General features: G+C 35.4%; 1 protein-coding gene across 4 annotated transcripts in view; it reads left to right on the top strand.

Annotated features, from left to right (window-relative positions):
• Positions 1-20,042, top strand: part of LOC126278568 (protein unc-80 homolog) — a 953,735-nt gene that overhangs the window by 270,855 nt on the left and 662,838 nt on the right. For all 4 annotated transcript variants that reach the window (XM_049978772.1, XM_049978771.1, XM_049978773.1 and 1 more), the window contains exons 11-12: positions 5,796-5,858; positions 5,938-6,077. In XM_049978772.1, coding sequence (XP_049834729.1) covers positions 5,796-5,858; positions 5,938-6,077 — 203 coding nt within the window. The remainder of the gene's footprint in view (positions 1-5,795; positions 5,859-5,937; positions 6,078-20,042) is intronic.

Raw genomic sequence — 20,042 nt, 5'->3', positions numbered from 1 at the left:
ATGAAAGTTCCAGAACGTGAAATAAAAATGTAACTACGTGAAGGTAAAGCAATAACACAACATTGCACACAAACTGTGCATCAAATGAACACTACTCAGTCTCTAAGTTTGGCTTGAGAGTTAGAGGCCAGATCATGAAACAAAGCAATGCAGTTTCATCACCTTTAACCACATGCAAGCCACCCCAGCCCAAAGGGCTTCAGCCCTTTTATACGCACTCCTGGCTTGTTTGTAGAATCTTTGTAATAATGCCCGTTCCACAACTCTGGCTGTTTGCACCAAACATTTTTCCTCAGTCACTTCAAAACCTTATAGTAAATCTGCTCATTGACAGTCTGACCAGATTGAGCATAGTCCTTATGCACCACTCCTCAGATGTCAAAAAAATAATTGGCAGTGACTTCATGTTGCTGCGAACTTACAGAGATTTTTTCGGCCTTGGAGAAGATGGCATTTTCCATTGTGATGATTGCTGTATGGTCATAACCATAGACCCAAGATCCATCATCAGGGTGTATATGACCTGGGAGATTCAGGAAAAACCCAAGAATTTTTTCATCCGGGCGAAAACCGAGAAAAACCCAGGAATTTTTTAAAATACCAGGAATTTTTCATTGTTTTAGTTTTCAGTTAAATTTTTGTAATTTTGACTGGTAAGAACCGATACTCTAACAAAGGATATTACTGTATCCTTCTACTGCAGAATAATAATACTTCAACAATAAAACATAAACAAGAGAAAAGAACCAAAATAACTCAAATTCCAAAGGAAATGCACCATATACAACAACGGCACACAGTGCTCATGCAACCATCTGGCAACAGCAAAATGTGTCAAAGGCTTTAGGAAGACTATGCAATGCTTCATAACAACAAATTGCCTCCGATGAGCATGAAGTCACAACTGCTTACATTAGATTCATTTTGACGGTTACAAGTAAGCTTAAGCACACATGCAGTTGAGTAGCATTTGAGTAGTAGCTTCTCCCGCTTTTGGCTACAGGAATGTTGCTGTTGGTGCACGTTGATCTATCGATCTTCATATGATTTTGAAACATATCCCTGTTGGTTTTTTAACATTTTTGAACATATTTTAAGTTGATTCCTGAATAAATCATAAGTTGATTTTTGAACATGTGCATAGTGTACGCAGTGTCTCTGACAGGAGACAGATAAAATGGGACAGGGCTATATGAGCTGAGTGGAGTAAAGCCGAACGGATTAATGCCAGTCGCTGTCTGATTATGTGCTTGATTAGGTTTGCGAATGATCAGTGTTGTTATAATTACTAGCAGAATCCATAGATTCAGACCACCAGAATGGAAATAGATGACTGACAGGAATAACAGGTGAGAAAGATTGCCTATTATCTTCTTGGTGTATCTGAGAAAATGAAATTTTGGCAGAAAATTTTTGGCCATATTGCTACACTAGTAAGGACCAGTTGTACAGTCCCCAGCTAGCAGCCGCTAAAATTGTATTCTGGAAGTAATGCAGAAAAAGTGTTATATGAACATGTAACAATGCCTAACTGGAGAATAATCGCAGGATAACTAAACTGGTGATTCTGGCAGAGTTAGTGAAGTTAATTGGCGAACAAATGTTGACAGTGGCAGGAACAGCTACAGAATTGGTGATGACAAGATTGTTTGTTAGGACAAGGAAGGAGAAGAAGTGGAGACATCACACAAATTATGGAAGAATTAGACGATTCCAAATTTAAGTATAAATTTTGTAATACTTCTTTTTGATCTCATGCTTGAGAAACTGGTGCCTATGAATTAAATGTGAAACTATTTCCTAACATAAAGCTTTTTGCTTATAGTAGCCCTAATAGGCATTATAGAATTATATTCTGTCGTTTTATAAAAATGACCATTGCCAAAACAGTCTCGTTTATTTGGTGTGTGTTACAGAATTGCTGCAATATTAGAAAGGACTATTTTGTTTCATCTAGCAGACAGTGACAAAATAGATGTACTCAGATCAAAAAACCACACCAGTCTTGGGTATTATTTGTGTTAACAGCTTTTTCAGTATTAGATAACAAAATTTCTATTTTTCATGTAGCAAAAGGTTTGACGAACTTTGATGAGGTAATAGGTTCTTATGCAGAAAGGAAAGCACGCCATGTAAAGCTGTAGCAAGATTAGAGAGAGAAAAAATGCTGAGCTAAGGATTGACGTAATGTGTGCTTTCTTGCTTGTCTCTTGTCTTTATTGGTTTTATGTATCCTATATTTAATTTTGTGTCACACAAAACAGAAAGTTATTAGCTAATAGGCAGTAAAGAGTGCAAATTTTCTGAAGAGTTCTTGTTCTACCGATTGCAAATAATCCCATCTGCTATTAATTGTGAAATTTTTTTTTTAAAGAGAGGCAGGCTGTCAAACCGGTCGACTGGTAGCAGGAGAGTCACTACAGGACATTTCAATTTCCATTGTCCTGAATATAATTTGATGGCATCAATTACAAAATATACATGTTTCAAGTCCACAGAGTGAAATACAGTGACATGCCATAGAAGAATGCTGTATGAAGAGGTGTGGCACTGCACTTTGGCACACTTTATGTTTCAGATTTTTCAGGAAGATGTGCGCTACAAGATGGACATATTTTTGAAAATTCGATTTTTCTTTTTTTTTAGTATTGACCCGGTTCGCAAATATTGTAGATCCAGGGCTGATGCACAGAGCAGTTAGTTGAGATACTAAACCTGTAAATGATGTTCTATTTAATTATTACTGTTGACACAGGTAAATTCTCTGTACGCAGTGTAATCTTACAGGAACCAATAAAATATAATTTTATTAATGATCTTTAGATTATGTCTGTCCAGGTGCAAATATATAAATGAAAATTTTATTTTCACAGATGCATTTTACTTTAATTTCTTTGAGGCATCTTCATGAAAGGAATATGCATTTATTCAGTTGCTCATAGAGAAACAAAACCTAAAAATCATTCAGGTATAATTCCACTGAGATACACAGACCAACAACATTGAAATTGTTAAAATCTTTCAACTTAAGCATTTGCTGCCTGACTCCAAATAGTTTCTTCACTAATTTTTTTGCGTACTAGGTAGTACATCATTCCTTCACCAGACCTTCAGAATTATTTTTCATTTAAAATATAAGCATTGGTTCAAATTGCTTATTGAGATCTGTTCATGTATGCACACTGTAATTATTTGTTTGTCCCTTCTTGTTCAAAAAAGTCAATACTTAGAATTTTAATAAACAATTCAGTGTTATAAATATAGGTTTTAACCATTTTCATTTCTTGTCTAATACATGCGCTACACATTTCTCTAATTTAAAACTGTTTTTCTCATTCAATTTCTCATTGATTACATCCCAAAAAGCTGTAAAAGCTGTATTCACAATGTTTATTTATCACTTCTAAATTTGTAGGAAATAATGAATGGAACCTTGCAAATGATACAGAACATTATTGGCACCAACATCATCTTGTACAGGTTCTAGTTACTGGTAGGATCTGTTTGGAACTTAGGTCTACCCACCACATCTTTGTTGTCATCTGTCTATCTTCTCCTTTCTTCTGAATGCTTTTTTCCTCTCCTTTTAGCCACTTGTCCCTTGGTGTTTCCATTGAGCCCTTGCCTTCCATTTTCATGTTGTGTATTTTCATAGACATCTTCTTCCAACTGATTCTCTTCACATGCCCATACCATTTTAATCTTATTTCCATAGTACTGCCTTGCAGTGGTTCTAATACCATCTCCCTAACAATGCCAGTCTCATCTTTTTCATTTCTGGTACAACTATCCACAAGCTTTAAACTTCATTTCATTTCCACTTACTTTTTCCCCTTGGCTTCATAGCCCAGGTTTTTGCAACCCTCGCGTTCTTACTTTTATGGAGGACGTTTTTGTTCTGTATCTTTCCTCTCACTCTCCTCATACAAATATCAGACTGAATTACATGTCCACTTATATCTTTGTTATACCTCCCCAGATACTTGAACTTTCCACTCATTTCAGTACTCCTAACCCATTGTCATTTTTACCTCCTTCTCTTCCCCCTATTAAATTACATTTCAGGTTATATTTTTTCACAGCTTCATCACTAATGTTCCATTGCTCCTTATTTCTCCCAAAAACCATCAAATATCAGCAAATAACCATTTTTCTGTCTTCTATAATTTTGATATGTATCATTATATTTTCCATCATCGCTATTAAAAGTAACTGAGATAATGTTTTAGAGAGTTTTTCTGCTTCGTTCATTCCATTCTGCCTTGTCTCGGTCTCTATCAGCATACACTTCCTCGTACAGTTATTTTATCTTCAGTACACACTACTACTCTATCCCTTTCCCTTTCAATACCTTGCAAATTTTACTTCTGGATACAGTCTCATATGCTTTTTCTAAATCCGGGAAAACCATCAGTAGATCTCTCGCGTACTCCCAACATTGTTCCTGTTTCTGTCTCTCTTTAAATGCAAGATGCAGCTTAGAACTTTGTGGCTTCCTCTGTACTATTTTTCCACTGTTTTCTGTAATGTGTCTATCCAGGATCCTTTCTAAATATCTACAAAGTGACACACAAAGGTAATTCCTCAAAAGTTTTTGAAAACCTCTTGGATTCCCTTCTTGAAGACAGGTGCAGTTATAGTCTCCCTCCAGTTTTCTGAAATTCGTAGTAACTTCCATGCAGATCTCATAACTCAATACTACTACCATATCTTCATTTTTCTGCTGCTCTGGTCCTTTCCATACTTAGTTATCTATCCACGACCCTTTCCTAATTCCAAGTGCTTAAGCGTCTCATCCACTTCTATCCACATGTGATCTTTCTTCCATTTTCAGTGTAGCAATCATCTCCTCTATATCTGTTATCTTCCCCTGCTACTCTGGATATAGGAAATTATTAATATGTGTCCTCCACAACTCTTTGACACCTCCCATCTCTATCATCTATTTTTACATTCTCTGCCATACCTCTTCTCATTCTGTATTATTTCCTTTACTATCATATACCTTTAAAAATGTTTTTTGATATTGTAGTCTTTATCCCAAAAGCTGTTTAGGTGCAGCTTTCCATGCTGTTCAATTCTGTACAAGCCTCTTCATCTGTACGTAACTACTGTAGTCAAACCTTGCTCTCCATGTATAATTTAGTGTTATGTCTGTCCAACATAAGATTTTCCACATCCACATGGAATGTGATAGAGCCAGGTGTACTAGATCTGAGCTTATCTTTCATGCTACCCAGGAGGTTCTTTATTTTTGCAGATGATTGAAATATGTGCTTGCACTCTCATATTCTCTTTCATTGTCTCCTCGTTCTTCGCTCTTGCCATTGCATGTTTGTGCTTGCCAGTGCCTTCTAAATTAATTTATTCATTTTTGTAGCTGTTGGAAGAAAAAGTCTTGTTTAGATGGTCCAGTTCCATCAATATTCTATGCTCTGTACCATTTATCATTTGCATTACATTTCAGACACTACAGACAAATATTTTCAGAAAATACTTCCTAACATTTAAATTTATATTGAATGTTAACACCTTTACTGCTTTTAGTCTCACTTTTCCTAATCAAGTTTGCTCAGAATTGCCTGATTGTCTAGACTCTCTCTCTCTCTCTCTCTCTCTCTCTCTCTCTCTCTCTCTCTCTCTCTCTGTGTGTGTGTGTGTGTGTGTGTGTGTGTGTGTGTGTGTTTTGCTGAAAACAATGTTTCTGAATACAGTTTAATATTCAAGTTTGTTATTACTTGACTGTCAAAACAAGACATTAACTATATGTATATATTGTTTGTTTTACATCACAGGTGATTTTCCGGTTGCCTTCCTTACCAGAGACAGACAGCATAAAAGAAGCCCCAATATACACTGTAAGTGATTTTCAGTGACCTTTTGTCTTATTTCCATGTTTCAGTGCTACATACTGTCATATTATTGTGTCTTTTACAGGCAGAAGCAAGTATTTTTCATGTTGCAATGGGTCGCAATGCAACAGCTTCAAGAGCAACTCTTACAATCGAGCAAGTGACTGCAATTTCTGGTTCAGACACCAAACAGTTGAGAGCAAAACCACCAATGCAAAAAATGGGGTAATATATTATGAAATAAATCTAGATATTGTAATCTTACCCTCCCTCACATCACTATTAAAATTTTCTGACTATAAAAGTTTCAAGAAGCGTAAGATATACGAAAGAGAAACTATTTTTCTTACCTTGATTTTCCCTTCTTGTTGGCTCCAAGTCTTATTGTGTCTAGGGGCACATTCTTGAGGCAGTAAATTTTTTAACATTGTGGGTTCTTGTTGAACTGAATAACTGATGAAGATTTGCGCATTGCTATGAATATCTCTTTATTTTATGCCATTCCTTTAAATCACACAGACATTACAGTTTTCACTTCTATCATACCCCTAATTACAATATTGGTGACACAATCAAAAAGACATCTGATTTCATCAGAGGTGAGCCTACAACTAGTAACATTCTGTGGCACTCCCAATATTCCAAAGAGTTCACAAAGAAAAGAGCTTACAAATTTTCTTGACAAAAGAAGAATCTTCACTAAGATATAATATTATTTTATATTAAGTTCAGAAATAAATTTAATAATTCACATTAAATTGTGCAATTAATAATATGAATTTTAAATATACCAGAGATTTCATAATTTCAAATATTTTTTAAAGAAGAATAATTTTAACTGCACACACATAGTACTAACAAATTAATTTCTTTTTACATATTTTTGGCTGCAACATAACACTGTTGTTGTTGTTGTTGTGGTCTTCAGTCCTAAGACTGGTTTGATGCAGCTCTCCATGCTACTCTATCCTGTGCAAGCTTCTTCATCTCCCAGTACCTACTGCAATATACATCCTTCTGAATCTGCTTAGTGTATTCATCTCTTGGTATCCCTCTACGATTTTTACCCTCCACGCTGCCCTGCAATACTAAATTGGTGAAGCCTTGATGCCTCAGAACATGTCCTACCAACCGATCCCTTCTTCTGGTCAAGTTGTGCCACAAACTTCTCTTCTCCCCAAACCTCTTCAATACTTCCTCATTAGTTATGTGATCTACCCATCTAATCTTCAGCATTCTTCTGTAGCACCACATTTCAAAAGCTTCTATTCTCTTCTTGTCCGTACTATTTATCGTCCATGTTTCACTTCCATACATGGCAACACTCCATACAAATACTTTCAGAAATGACTTCCTCACACTTAAATCAATACTTGATGTTAACAAATTTCTCTTCTTCAGAAATGCTTTCCTTGGCATTGCCAGTCTACATTTTATATGCTCTCTACTTCGACCATAATCAGTTATTTAGCTCCCCAAATAGCAAAACTCCGATACTACTTTAAGAGTCTCATTTCCTAATCTAATTCCCTCAGCATCACCCGACTTAATTCGACTACATTCCATTATTCTCGTTTTGCTTTTGTTGATGTTCATCTTATATCCTCCTTTCAAGACACTGTCCATCCCGTTCAACTGCTCTTCCAAGTCCTTTGCTGTCTCTGACAGAATTACAATGTCATCGGCGAACCTCAAAGTTTTTATTTCTTCTCCATGGATTTTAATACCTACTCCAAATTTTTCTTTTGTTTCCTTTACTGCTTGCTCAATATACAGATTGAATAACATCGGGGAGAGGCTGCAACCCTGCCTTACTCCCTTCCCAACCACTGCTTCCCTTTCATGTCCCTCGACTCTTATAACTGCCATCTGGTTTCTGTACAAATTGTAAATAGCCTTTCGCTATTCATCTGTAAAGAATTTGAGTTAGTATTTTGCAGCTGTGGCTTATTAAACTGATAGTTCGGTAATTTTCATATCTGTCAACACCTGCTTTCTTTGGGATTGGAATTATTATATTCTTCTTGAAGCCTGAGGGTATTTCGCCTGTTTCATACATCTTCCTCACCAGATGGTAGAGTTTTGTCAGGACTGGCTCTCCCAAGGCCGTCAGTAGTTCCAATGGAATGTTGTCTACTCCGGGGCCTTTTTTCGACTCAGGTCTTTCAGTGCTTTGTCAAATTCTTCACGCAGTATCGTATCTCCCGTTTCATCTTCATCTACATCTTCTTCCATTTCCATAATATTGTCCTCAAGTACATCGCCCTTGTATAGAACCTCTATATACTCCTTCCACCTCTCTGCTTTCCCTTCTTTGCTTAGAACTGGGTTTCCACCTGAGCTCCTTATGTTCATACAAGTGGTTCTCTTATCACCAAAGGTCTCTTTAATTTTCCTGTAGGCAGTATCTATCTTACCCCTTGTGAGGTAAGCCTCTACATCCTTACATTTGTCCGCTAGCCATCCCTGCTTAGCAATTTTGCATTTCCTGTCGATCTCATTTTTGAGACGTTTGTATTCCTTTTTGCCTGCTTCATTTACTGTATTTTTATATTTTCTCCTTTCATCAATTAAATTCAATATTTCTTCTGTTACCCAAGGATTTCTACTAGCCCTCGTCTTTTTACCTACTTGATCCTCTGCTGCCTTCACTACTTCATTCCTCAAAGCTGTCCATTCTTCTTCTACTGTATTTCTTTCCCCCATTCCTGTCAATTGTTCCCTTATGCTCTCCCTGAAACTCTGTACAACCTCAGTTTAGTCAGTTTATCTAGGTCCCATATCCTTAAATTTCCACCTTTTTGCAGTTTCTTCAGTTTTAATCTACAGGTCATAACCAATAGATTGTGATCAGAGTCTACATCAAGCCCTGGAAATGTCTTACAATTTAAAAGCTGGTTCCTAAATCTCTGTCTTACCATTATATAATCTATCTGATACCTTTTAGTATCTCCAGGGTTCTTCCATGTATACAACCTTCTTTCATGATTCTTAAACCAAGTGTTAGCTATGATTAAGTTGTGCTCCATGCAAAATTCTGCCAGGCGGCTTCCTCTTTCATTTCTTACCCCCAATCCATATTCACCTACTACGTTTCCTTCTCTCCCTTTTCCTACACTCGAGTTCCAGTCACCCATGACTATTAAATTTTCGTCTCCCTCCACTATCTGAATAATTTCCTTTATTTCATCATACATTTCTTCAATTTCTTCGTCATCTGCAGAGCTAGTTGGCATATAAACTTGTACTACTGTAGTAGGTGTGGGCTTCGTATCTATCTTGGCCACAATAATGTGTTCACTATGCTGTTTGCAGTAGCTTACCCGCATTCCTATTTTCCTATTCATTATTAAACCTACTCCTACATTACCCCTATTCGATTTTATGTTTATAACCCTGTAGTCACCTGACCAGAAGTCTTGTTTCTCCTGCCACCGAACTTCACTAATTCCCACTATGTCTAACTTTAACCTGTCCATTTCCCTTTTTAAATTTTCTAACCTACCTGCCCGATTAAGGCATCTGACATTCCACGCTCCGATCCGTAGAACGCCAGTTTTCTTTCTCCTGATAACGACATCCTCTTTAGTAGTCCCCGCCCGGAGATCCGAATGGGGGACTATTTTACCTCCGGAATATTTTACCCAAGAGGACGCGATCATGATTTAATCATACAGTAGAGCTGCATGCCCTCGGGAAAAATTACGGCTGTAGTTTCCCCTTGCTTTCAGCTGTTCGCAGTACCATAACAGCAAGGCCATTTTCGTTAGTGTTACAAGGCCTGATCAGTCAATCATCCAGACTGTTGCCCCTGCAACTACTGAAAAGGCTGCTGCCCCTCTTCAGGAACCACACGTTTGTCTGGCCTCTCAACAGATACCCCTCCGTTGTGGCTGTACCTACGGTACGGCTATCTGTATCGCTGAGGCACGCAAGCCTCCCCACCAACGGAGAGGGGGGGGGGGGGGGGGGGGGACACATAACACATCGTATACAAAATCATATGAAGTTCATTCATTTAGACACCCAACATAATGTTCTCCTATTGAAGAATCAATAATATACGGGGTATCACTTATATCTATAAAAAAGGTAATGTTAGAGGAGAATGACCCATTACAATATCCCCCCTCACAAAATTTGGAAACAGCATGTTTATAATTTTTTGTGACAGACTGTAAGGTTTGCCATATGGTGTAAAAAATGATGCTCAGGATTGCAGGTAGATGTATAGAAGTATCTGATACATAATATATTATAGAGAACACAAGAATAATATGTACTATACAAATCATAATCTATACATATATCAGGATATGTCATTCAGATTTTCAGATTTGTGAGACATACTGTCACAAGAAAATACTACAAAATCAAAACTGCAACATTACACGACTGAATTATAGAAATAATTACAGAGACAATGTAAATTACTAGAATTTATAAATTTTAAATTAAGATCTATACAATGAAACATTCGAAATCTTCAAAAGAGAAGAGAAAAAATTTCAAAGCCTAAGTGTACGATGAGTGAGCCGACTGGAAAAACTTAAAATGATGTGTACAGACCAGAAGAATATACTCAATCATGAGTAGGAATCAATCAGCCATATAAACCAGAGTATTCAAGGATATGTTGAATCATGAAAGAACAAACTAATGGAAAATATTATTGCCTGGGTTAACGATGTGGGGACTGGCCCATGAATCCAAACAACACTGGATATGAAACAGCAAAAAAGATTCAACACAGGAAAATGAATAAAGTTCATAATCATATCAATTAGTCCAAGAGTAGCTGTAAGAAGCATCTAGCCTCAATCAAAGGTTGTACGATCTCCTTGGGTGCACACACATTCACGATGACCAGGGATACCCAAAACAGGGCTAAGCATGAGTCTGTCGACAATTCAAGCTCCAATCAGATACAATATTGCAATATGCAGGATAAATTCAGGTAAACATAGTCATAAATCAGCTTTGATTGATGACACAATCCAGTAGCTTGGGAACCAAAATCAGAGTATGAAAGCCAACATGTATATATCTTGTTACATTGTCCATACTAGTAAATGTTTTCCTCACTATTTACTAAATGTCTGCACAAACAATTGACATACATAAAGACCTGGAAGATTTGTTCACAATTTATTAGAAAAAATAAGAAAATACATACTGATTTAAAGTTGCATAATGTTTTGGAAGGTCAATCTCCCTACATGCATTTATACTGAATAACACTGCCTTCATCAGTCTTCGTCAACAATTCACAAATATCAGTCACAACACAGATCCAGTTGACAGATGCTCAAGTACAGCAGGGTACATTCCTACATCAGTGTGGTGAGTGGATCTGTCCACATGTCTCAGCTTCTTCCTAGAGTTATCATCACATGCTCCAATGGATAGGTAGCTTACTGTCTAGCAATCACATCAAATCTTGAAATATTGTTTTGTGTACTAAATATGCTGTTCAATACCTTCTTCACATCACATGGGATATGTTCTTAGAAACTTTTCTTTAAAGTTAATTATATGGGATTTATTTTAGGTGCAATTAAAAAGTGTTCACATATGAAATAATAATCAGAGTTAAATACAAGAAAAAAGAAATGTACTAACGAGGTGATACATGCAGACATGCTCAGATGCTATTCTTAATTTTTGCAGCACAAGTTATGAATATTGTACCATTTCAAAATTGCAAAAAGGTCTACACATTTACCCTCATGGCATATATGTATCCAATTCTAAAGCACAGATCTATTACAGAACATAACTATATAGTGTATCATAGATTTTAACTCAGTCAATTGATAAGACAGAACTTTAAAAATCACGTCATCTTACATACTAAATTCGAAACAAAAAAACCAATTATCTAGTCTTATGCATATGCATATAGATTTAAACTCAGTCAATGGATAAGATAGAACTCTAGAAACTATGTTGTCTTACTTACTACATTCATGGCAAACAAAACACAGTTACATAGTCTTAAAAATATACAAACATAGTGAATATTTGTTTTGAGACTAGGTATCATTATGCATTCATGTTCATATGTCTTGTCCTCTATACTAAATGTTAACAATACCTGAAGGTTTACATACTTTCTTTGCTTACCACTAGCTCCTTGTGTCTTTGAAAGTGCAGTGGAATTTCCACAAAATTGTGACTATACTGGATCTCATCTCTAAATTGTTCGGATATGTCACAAATTGGACTACCTATATCAAACAAACAGTTCCCTTCCCACTGATCAATCTTAATCTTAATGTAAGGACATCCAAAATCAGAATCATCTCCACTATTAGACATTTCATGTAAAAGATCATTTTCAATTTCATCAGATGCTACATCCCCACTGTGTTTGCAGGGTTTAATCAACTTTATTGGTATCATTGCATTACTTTGGTTACACATATTGCCAGGTAAAAATTGAATACACTGAATGGATTCCATAGCACAACTAGCATCACTTATTGCAGAAGGAACACAAAATATATTACTGTCCCTCCTACTTATATCTTCTTTCACTTTATTCCACCAATTTGGATATAAATTTTGCCTCACCACAGCTAATGTGCTCCAGAATGCACATTTATTTCTGTTGTCATCAATTTGGTCCCAAACAAATTTCAAAATTTTTTCACCTTTATTCTCTAGGCTTACAGATAACTCGCATTTACTGTTTAGATCATTACTCTGCATGACATTAATGAAAAACTGCTTCGACTGGACTGGTATTCCATAACTCTCACTTACATCATCACATACATCACTTAAATCACCTGTATCCCCAAATAACTCTGAAATTTGTTATTTTTAAACTGTACAAAAATCTGATACTCATCATCATCATCTTCATATTCTTCCAAAATTACTTCATCACCAACATCGTTACCACAAGTCTCATCACCATCAAAGTCACATACCTCACCTACATTTATTTGCAATAACTTACCACTCTCAGACTTACCAACCTCAGTCATTCCACAGCTCTCATTCACATCTGCATAAAAAATACCACCTAATTCAGATCTAATACAGTCATCACCTGTTTTGCAAACATCAATAACACTGTTTTCTGACCGAGAGAAGAAATCATTAGTACACACAACATCAAAATTCCCACTACTCTCACATGTAAGTTTGTCATTAGTATCTACATTATTGCAATTCAACATAGTATTTATTATTAATACTGTTGTTATTGTCTAATTGTAAGTTTAAATTGGGGGTCCTGTATTTGTTGTGTTTCCTCGCCACAAAACTGTGGACCTTCATTGAGGTGGACCGCCATTTCGTGAATAGTTACCTCTATAAGTTTTAAACATGGCTGCTTAGACAGCGACCATTTACAAATTAAAGTTAAAGTAATTACAGACTCCTGCTGCTACCTGTGGTTTTCTATGTGTGAGCAACCCTTAGTGGCTCGCCTTCCATGTATTCTTTTTCAAATTTTTATGATTAAAGCTTTACCGCTTGATATTTATCTTATACTTGACATGTAAGTGCTGTTTCTTTCTTGTACTGTTAGTCAGTACTTACACTTTTATATAAAAAACATTTCCTTAATTTTGTACTTATGTTATAGGCCAATTTGAATATTTAATTTCTGGCGAATGCACTCATAGAAGTGTTGTCGAAACCAGGTCAAAAGACATAAATTTTGTGAATGACATCTATAATTGCTTTAACTTTACTTACCTCTATGATTGTTTTTTCCAATTACATTGACCATGGTTATCCCCATTATTCCTATTCTGATGATGTTCAAAATTTCTGTTTCTATTACCATTTTGACCCTGATAGAAATTACCATTATCTCTGTTTCTGTAGTTATTAATATTGTGATCTCTATCATTACGATTGTTATGGTACATGCTTCTTTCTACTGCTATATCGAGCCAGTCAACATATCGTAAAAATTGTTCAAGGCAATTGTCAGGTCCATGTACTAAATCCCACTGCAACCTTTCTGGAAATCTCTTTTTTAGAGCATCAATCAAAGTCATTTTGTCAAATGGTTTGCCAAGATGAGTTAATTTCTTAAGTTGATTCTTACAAAATTCTTTCAGTGTACTGTTCCTGTTCCTATAACTTGGACTATTAAGAAATTCTCCCTTGTTCAGCTTCTGACCAACATTTATTTAAAAACCTTTTACAAAACTTTGATATGTTTGCCACTGACTTAAATTTGGATTTACCCATGACAGAGCTTGCCTTCAAGACATCTTTTAACAAATTTAATTTTTTGGTTATCACTCATGCCTGACACTGAACTCTCAACAGTGGTGTAGAAAATCCACTAGATGTAAATTATCAGATGGAAATCTTTTCATTCGAATGTTGGACCATGTCAGGTAATGGGGGATAATATGGCCATACAGCAGATTTGCTGACAATGGAAATATCAGCTATGGAAAAATGGATGGGATGTGAAAAGCACAAAGACAAGTCAATATATTTATAGACTCATCTCTCCCTGATAAAGAGTAAACAGCTTTCAGCAGTTTCAGATGGTTTTAATTACTTGGTTACATAATTTCATATAATTACTGTACTTGACTTTGCACTTAAGTAAATAATGTAGTGTATGCTTGTAATTGAGTCCTTGGATTATTGAAATAGAAGTCATATGAAAATGAGCTCTTCCAAGTAGTTTGTAATTTAAATTTAAAACGCAGCAGCAGAAATAATATGTTGGAGTGGTGTACTTCGATCAAAACATTTCATAGTAGAATTAAGTTATGAAGATGTTCAGAACAACCACAAAGTAAGTCATTATTTATTATGAAGACAACGTTCAGTTTTGATCTTTGTAGTGCCACACAAGTGGTTGTCTGTCTCATATTTCATGCAAAGACGTTATTAAATGAAGGGAGAGGGTGAAACTGTGCCAAAACATGGAGTTATTCCTAATTATATAAATATGATAGCATGTCATAAATTAGTTCTGATTTTAATTTTCCATGCTTAAGAATAAAATTATGTATTGAATGCAGAGTGAAAATAGTGTAATGCAAAATGGACATGAAAATAATTGTTTTTTTTTTTTTTTTTATGAGTGTTCGTAGTTCCGTTGCACATAAAAATAAAAATTATGTGGTGATGAATGTGTGTAAAATTATATAATGTATTTAGGTTTAAGTATTTAAATTTTATAAAAATTGTAAATGAATTGTGGCCATGTTTAGGAATTATTTTGATTAATGTAGTGTCACATGACCCGACTCATCACTGGGAATATGAGTGAGAAAACGGGGTCTTTGTCCGTTGTCCATTGTGGTGGTAAGTTCGGAGCGGCCAAGTGCCGTGAGTGTAAGTGTGGATGCCAGTGTGTGCGAATAAACTGTGAAGGAGCAACGTGAAAGTATGTAGGTGCGAGACAATAAACCATGTGTACGAATTACAGCGAATATTATTTATCCAGATCGGATTTATTTGTGAACTTTAATATGCATGGCCACAATGCTAGAAGAGTTTTTTATTTAAATAAATAACTTTCAATTTGAACTTGTATAATGTACCTCATTTTGCACAAGGTTGTGGTATAGACAATTGTATATTCAATTCACTGTTGTTCAAAGACTAGCCAATATATGAGTCAGTATTAGGGGCGCAAATGCAACCATTCACTACCAACCCCCTTTGCAGATGAGCCATGTTCACTACCAGTATTCACTACCAAAAATAGGTAGTGAATGAGCCCAAGTACAGTTGCAACCATGCAATGTCATTATTTAAATACAGATTGTTGTGAATTCAATTTTTCTGAACTACTGAAATTTCTTGGTCTAAACCTGTACATTAGTTAGAATACTGTTTTCAACATTTAAATTATTTTGCTCTAGATTCCTAAAGTTGTGTTCCATTCTTTCTGCTACAGCTTTCTGTCCAACTCTGACTTCATCAACATTCTTCGTTCATTGTGCAGATTGGGCCATGAACTCATTTTCCAAAACACTAATTCATACTTTAATCCACCTGACAACCCATTTTTTATCTATGAAACCTGATTGCTTAGTTGGTTTACTTGATATTGTACCCTGGATATCTTGTCATTGTTTTCAGTTTTCAGTTCATTTAATTGTCCTTGAAGTGAAGTAAGTCTTTTAGTTAACTGATCGTTACTGTAAAAAATTTGCAATGCTATGTTTTTATTTCTGTCAATTAATCATTAACTGCACAAAATTTGCTATTGTTGTCCATCTTCATTTCCCCTAATTTTACTAAAGTCAGCTGCAAAATATTGGTTTTCACTGTTTCTTTGCTGACTACACTTTCACTTGGTTCAAGTATGTCTAGACTATGTCCTACAGATTTCAATTCATCACAATTATGTGATGTTCGCCTGCTTTATTTCCTCATTTATTGTCCTTGGTGTCGATGTACTGTGGTGCTATACTGGCTGAAATATGGTGGGGGGAGGGGGAGTTCAACACTGACTACTTTAAATGATGTAGCCATTAGGTGCTCATTTGTGTTTCATAGTTCTTTACTTTCACTATTCACAACCCCCCAATATACACTGTTAATATGGCCAATGCACTATTGTTTACTTTCGATAAGCCTCATTAATAGTTTGCAGGCAAACATCAACATATTGCTAAAATAGTTTAATGCTGAACATCTATGAACAGTAAAACCGTAACCACACATTTTACAGTCTTTCAAATACATTGACGAGACACTGTCATTGTCTTAACACATGGCCTATTGGTGTAACACTTTATTTCATGGTTAGGTTGATTGCATTATTTTTTTTCTAACCAAAACAGGTTTCTTGTCTGAAACTGTCTCAGGATCAAAAATCCGACGCTTACATATCATCACAATAATAGACACTGAAACTACACATTGTTCGATGTTTAATTGACAGAAAATACGATTAAAACTTTACTCATTAAATTAAGTGAATACATTGAAAATTGCGTCTTTTTAACAGTTTCTTCTACTACAAGAGTTAGGCCGAGTTATTTACTTAAATGGTGAAATTAGCAGATATAGTTACACAAACAATACTTTTGATAAAACTCGTAATTACTTTGGAATTAATTAAGGGCTGACTTTGATAAATTTTCAAATAGAGCCAAATAGATCCTTTAAGAATACTATTAGTTGTTCCTTCAAATGTTTATTATTATTATAGAATTTATATTTGTTTATAAATCTACAATATAAGTTACGGAACAATTACTGATATCATCCTATAACAGAGATACTAACTATGCATACTCAAAATAAATTAGAAAATCAATTATATACATAAAACTAAATACAAAATTAGACCTGGTGTTATATTCTTTAAAATGAGGGTCAACATTTCTCTTTTATAAAATGCAGATTATACTCGTGTATGTTAATGGTAATTAGTTAAAAGTGAAAAAATGAATTTTAAGGAGGCAGATGGCAAAACAAGAGAGGAAGTAAAAATATCCCAGCGTGTTTCGTCACAACAACCCTTGTCTCTATTCGTTTTCTTAGGAGTCTACTAACAAAATTAATTTCACAAATAGTTTGTACTTCCTTTTCTGATGTCCTTCATCATAGTTGTAAAGTCCTCTTTCAATTGATCTGCTCCATCATTGTTGATATTATCTCGTCATTGTTGATACGACTTTGTTTGGCACTTCTAGGGTCTTCTTTTGTCGAGTGATTGGTGCTTCTGAATGTATATAAAAACTGGAAATGATACAAATTACTGTCCTTTCTCCTTCTGCAACACACAAGACAACAGATTCCGGCTGATTCCCCACCTGTTATCTTACCCTCCTACACATCAGTATTAAAATTCTCTGTCTGTAAGAGTTTTGAAAGCTTTTTGACTTATCTTGATTTTCTCCTCCTGTTGTGGGCTCCAAGTCTTTTTATGTCTAGGAATACATTCTTGAGGCTGTAACTTTTATAACGTTGTGGTTTCTTGTTGAACTGAATAACTGATGAAGATTTCCCTGTTGCTATGAATATCTTTTTATTTTATACCATTCTTTTAAATCAATTTACAATTTTCACTTCTATCATACCACAACTTACAATATTGATGACACAATCAAAAACACGGCTGATTTTATCAGAGTCATATCCACAACTACCAACATTCTGCATTACTCCCAACATTCCAAAGAATTTACAAAGAAAAGAGTTTACAAATTTTCTTGACAGAAGAAGAATCTTCACTAAGATATAACGTTATTTTATAAACGAATCCAGAAATAAATTTAATAATTCGTGTTAAATTGTGCAATTAATAATATGAATTTTAAATATGCCAGAGATTTCATAATTTCAAATATTTTTTAAAAGAAGAATAATTTTAACTGCACACACATAGTACTAACAAATTAATTTCTTTGTACATATTTTTGCGTGAAACATAAGACATCGTATACAAAATCATATTAAGTTCATTCATCTAGACAGCTGATATAATGTTCTCCTATGCAAGATTCCATAGTATACTTGGTATCTGTTATTTCTATAAAAAAAGGTAATGCTAGAGGAGGGTGACCCATTACAATATTAAACTCATTTTTGGAGTACACCTATTAATAGAACTTACAATCATAGATGATAAGAAACTGTAACTGTAAAACAGGGATAGACATTATTTAAATAAGTTTCTGTCTAGTTGATCGTTCAAATGTGAGAAATACATATGTGCACAAATTATTCACATATAAAGAAATCATCAAATACAAATGGTCATTTGTTATGTGTTGTTCATAATTTTAATTAAGTAATATGTAGAGTACCGTCACAATTGCTTTTATTTCCTTCTTTTAGTATTAGTAATTTATTACTTCAAAAATCACATTATATTGGCACAGTATTTGTCAGCTTAATACAAGAAAAACAGAAGTTATATTTACAGACATATGAATCTACATGCATGTTTAATTAGGAGAGGATTGGACAAGTGGTCAGCTGTGGTATTGAGGAAGGAGCCATCTCGGCATTTGCCTGAAGTGATTTACAAAGCCCACAGAAAACCTAACTCAGAATGATGTGACATAGCATGAGCCTTCATCTTCCTGAAGTCAGTGTGTCTTAACAACTGTCTGTCTCTTAATCTGATGATTGCAAATAGAACTGAGATCTTTGAAAGTGTCCACATTGATACTGGTAGTGGTGACCATGCAACAGTGCCAGTAATCATTATTACCAATGTGTAAAGGTCAACAAAAATGAGTGAAAATTTACACATTGAATAAACTTGAAAAAGGTCGGTAGTGTCATAGCTGAAGGAGGAATTTGAAGGTTTGACGGGAGCATGTAGGTGAACTGTGCTGAACTTTAGAAGAACATTGCTGTGAGCTGTGCTGCATTGCGTGTGTAATAGCTGTTAGGATTGTTTGCTGGTATGCTGTGAGTCACCAGTTCAGATGTGAAGTTTTTCACAATTTATTATGTTTTTAATGTTTGTATATTATGGAATATTTGAGGTTTGTGTAAATATTAGCACTCTCCATGGGCAGCAGTTCTTTTCTCTCTGTAAGTTGGTATCTGTAATAAACATGCTTTCAGTACTAAGTGTTGCCCTTCATTGGTGGCCCTGCTTTCAGATTTGGTCTTGACTGTGGTTACAAAGTGACTTTGTTTGGTGGATATTCTGGAGTTTTCAGAACATCTACATCACTGTTGCTCCAATTAGACATAATAAAAGTTGTCATCTCCATGAGCAGCAACTGGAAGAAAAGCAGTACACCATTTTTGAGAACATCATATTCCAGAGACCAGTGGATTCCAGTATAGGAAACACATCACACTTCACTCTGTGTTTCCAAGAGATGCTGGTCAGCAACTGATAAAATAGCTGAAAGGATCTGACCAGGTCACCAACTATGTCAGGTGGAATAACTTGGCAAATGTGTACATTTACTTGGATGCCACAGCCCAGCAGTGGTTAAAGAACAAGGAAGAGGAGTTTAATAGCTTGGACAAAATTCAGACTGGACTGAAGAAAACATTTGGTAACAATTAGCAACAAGTCCACTTAGTGGAAGAAGTGAATGCCTTAGGGAAGAACACAGATTTGTGAATGCCCTACAGAAGAACACACATTTGCAGGATGGAGGACAACATGCTGGAATGCTTCGACTGGGGATACCCCAGACATGTTGTATGCTACTGCAGAAAAAGAAGATTAGTGTTTGACGACTATTATGCTGCAATATGTCAGCT

This window comes from Schistocerca gregaria, chromosome 6 (assembly GCF_023897955.1).
Source record: "Schistocerca gregaria isolate iqSchGreg1 chromosome 6, iqSchGreg1.2, whole genome shotgun sequence".
In the NCBI taxonomy this organism is placed as follows: domain Eukaryota; kingdom Metazoa; phylum Arthropoda; class Insecta; order Orthoptera; family Acrididae; genus Schistocerca; species Schistocerca gregaria.
This window is presented reverse-complemented; position numbering and strand designations above follow the sequence as displayed.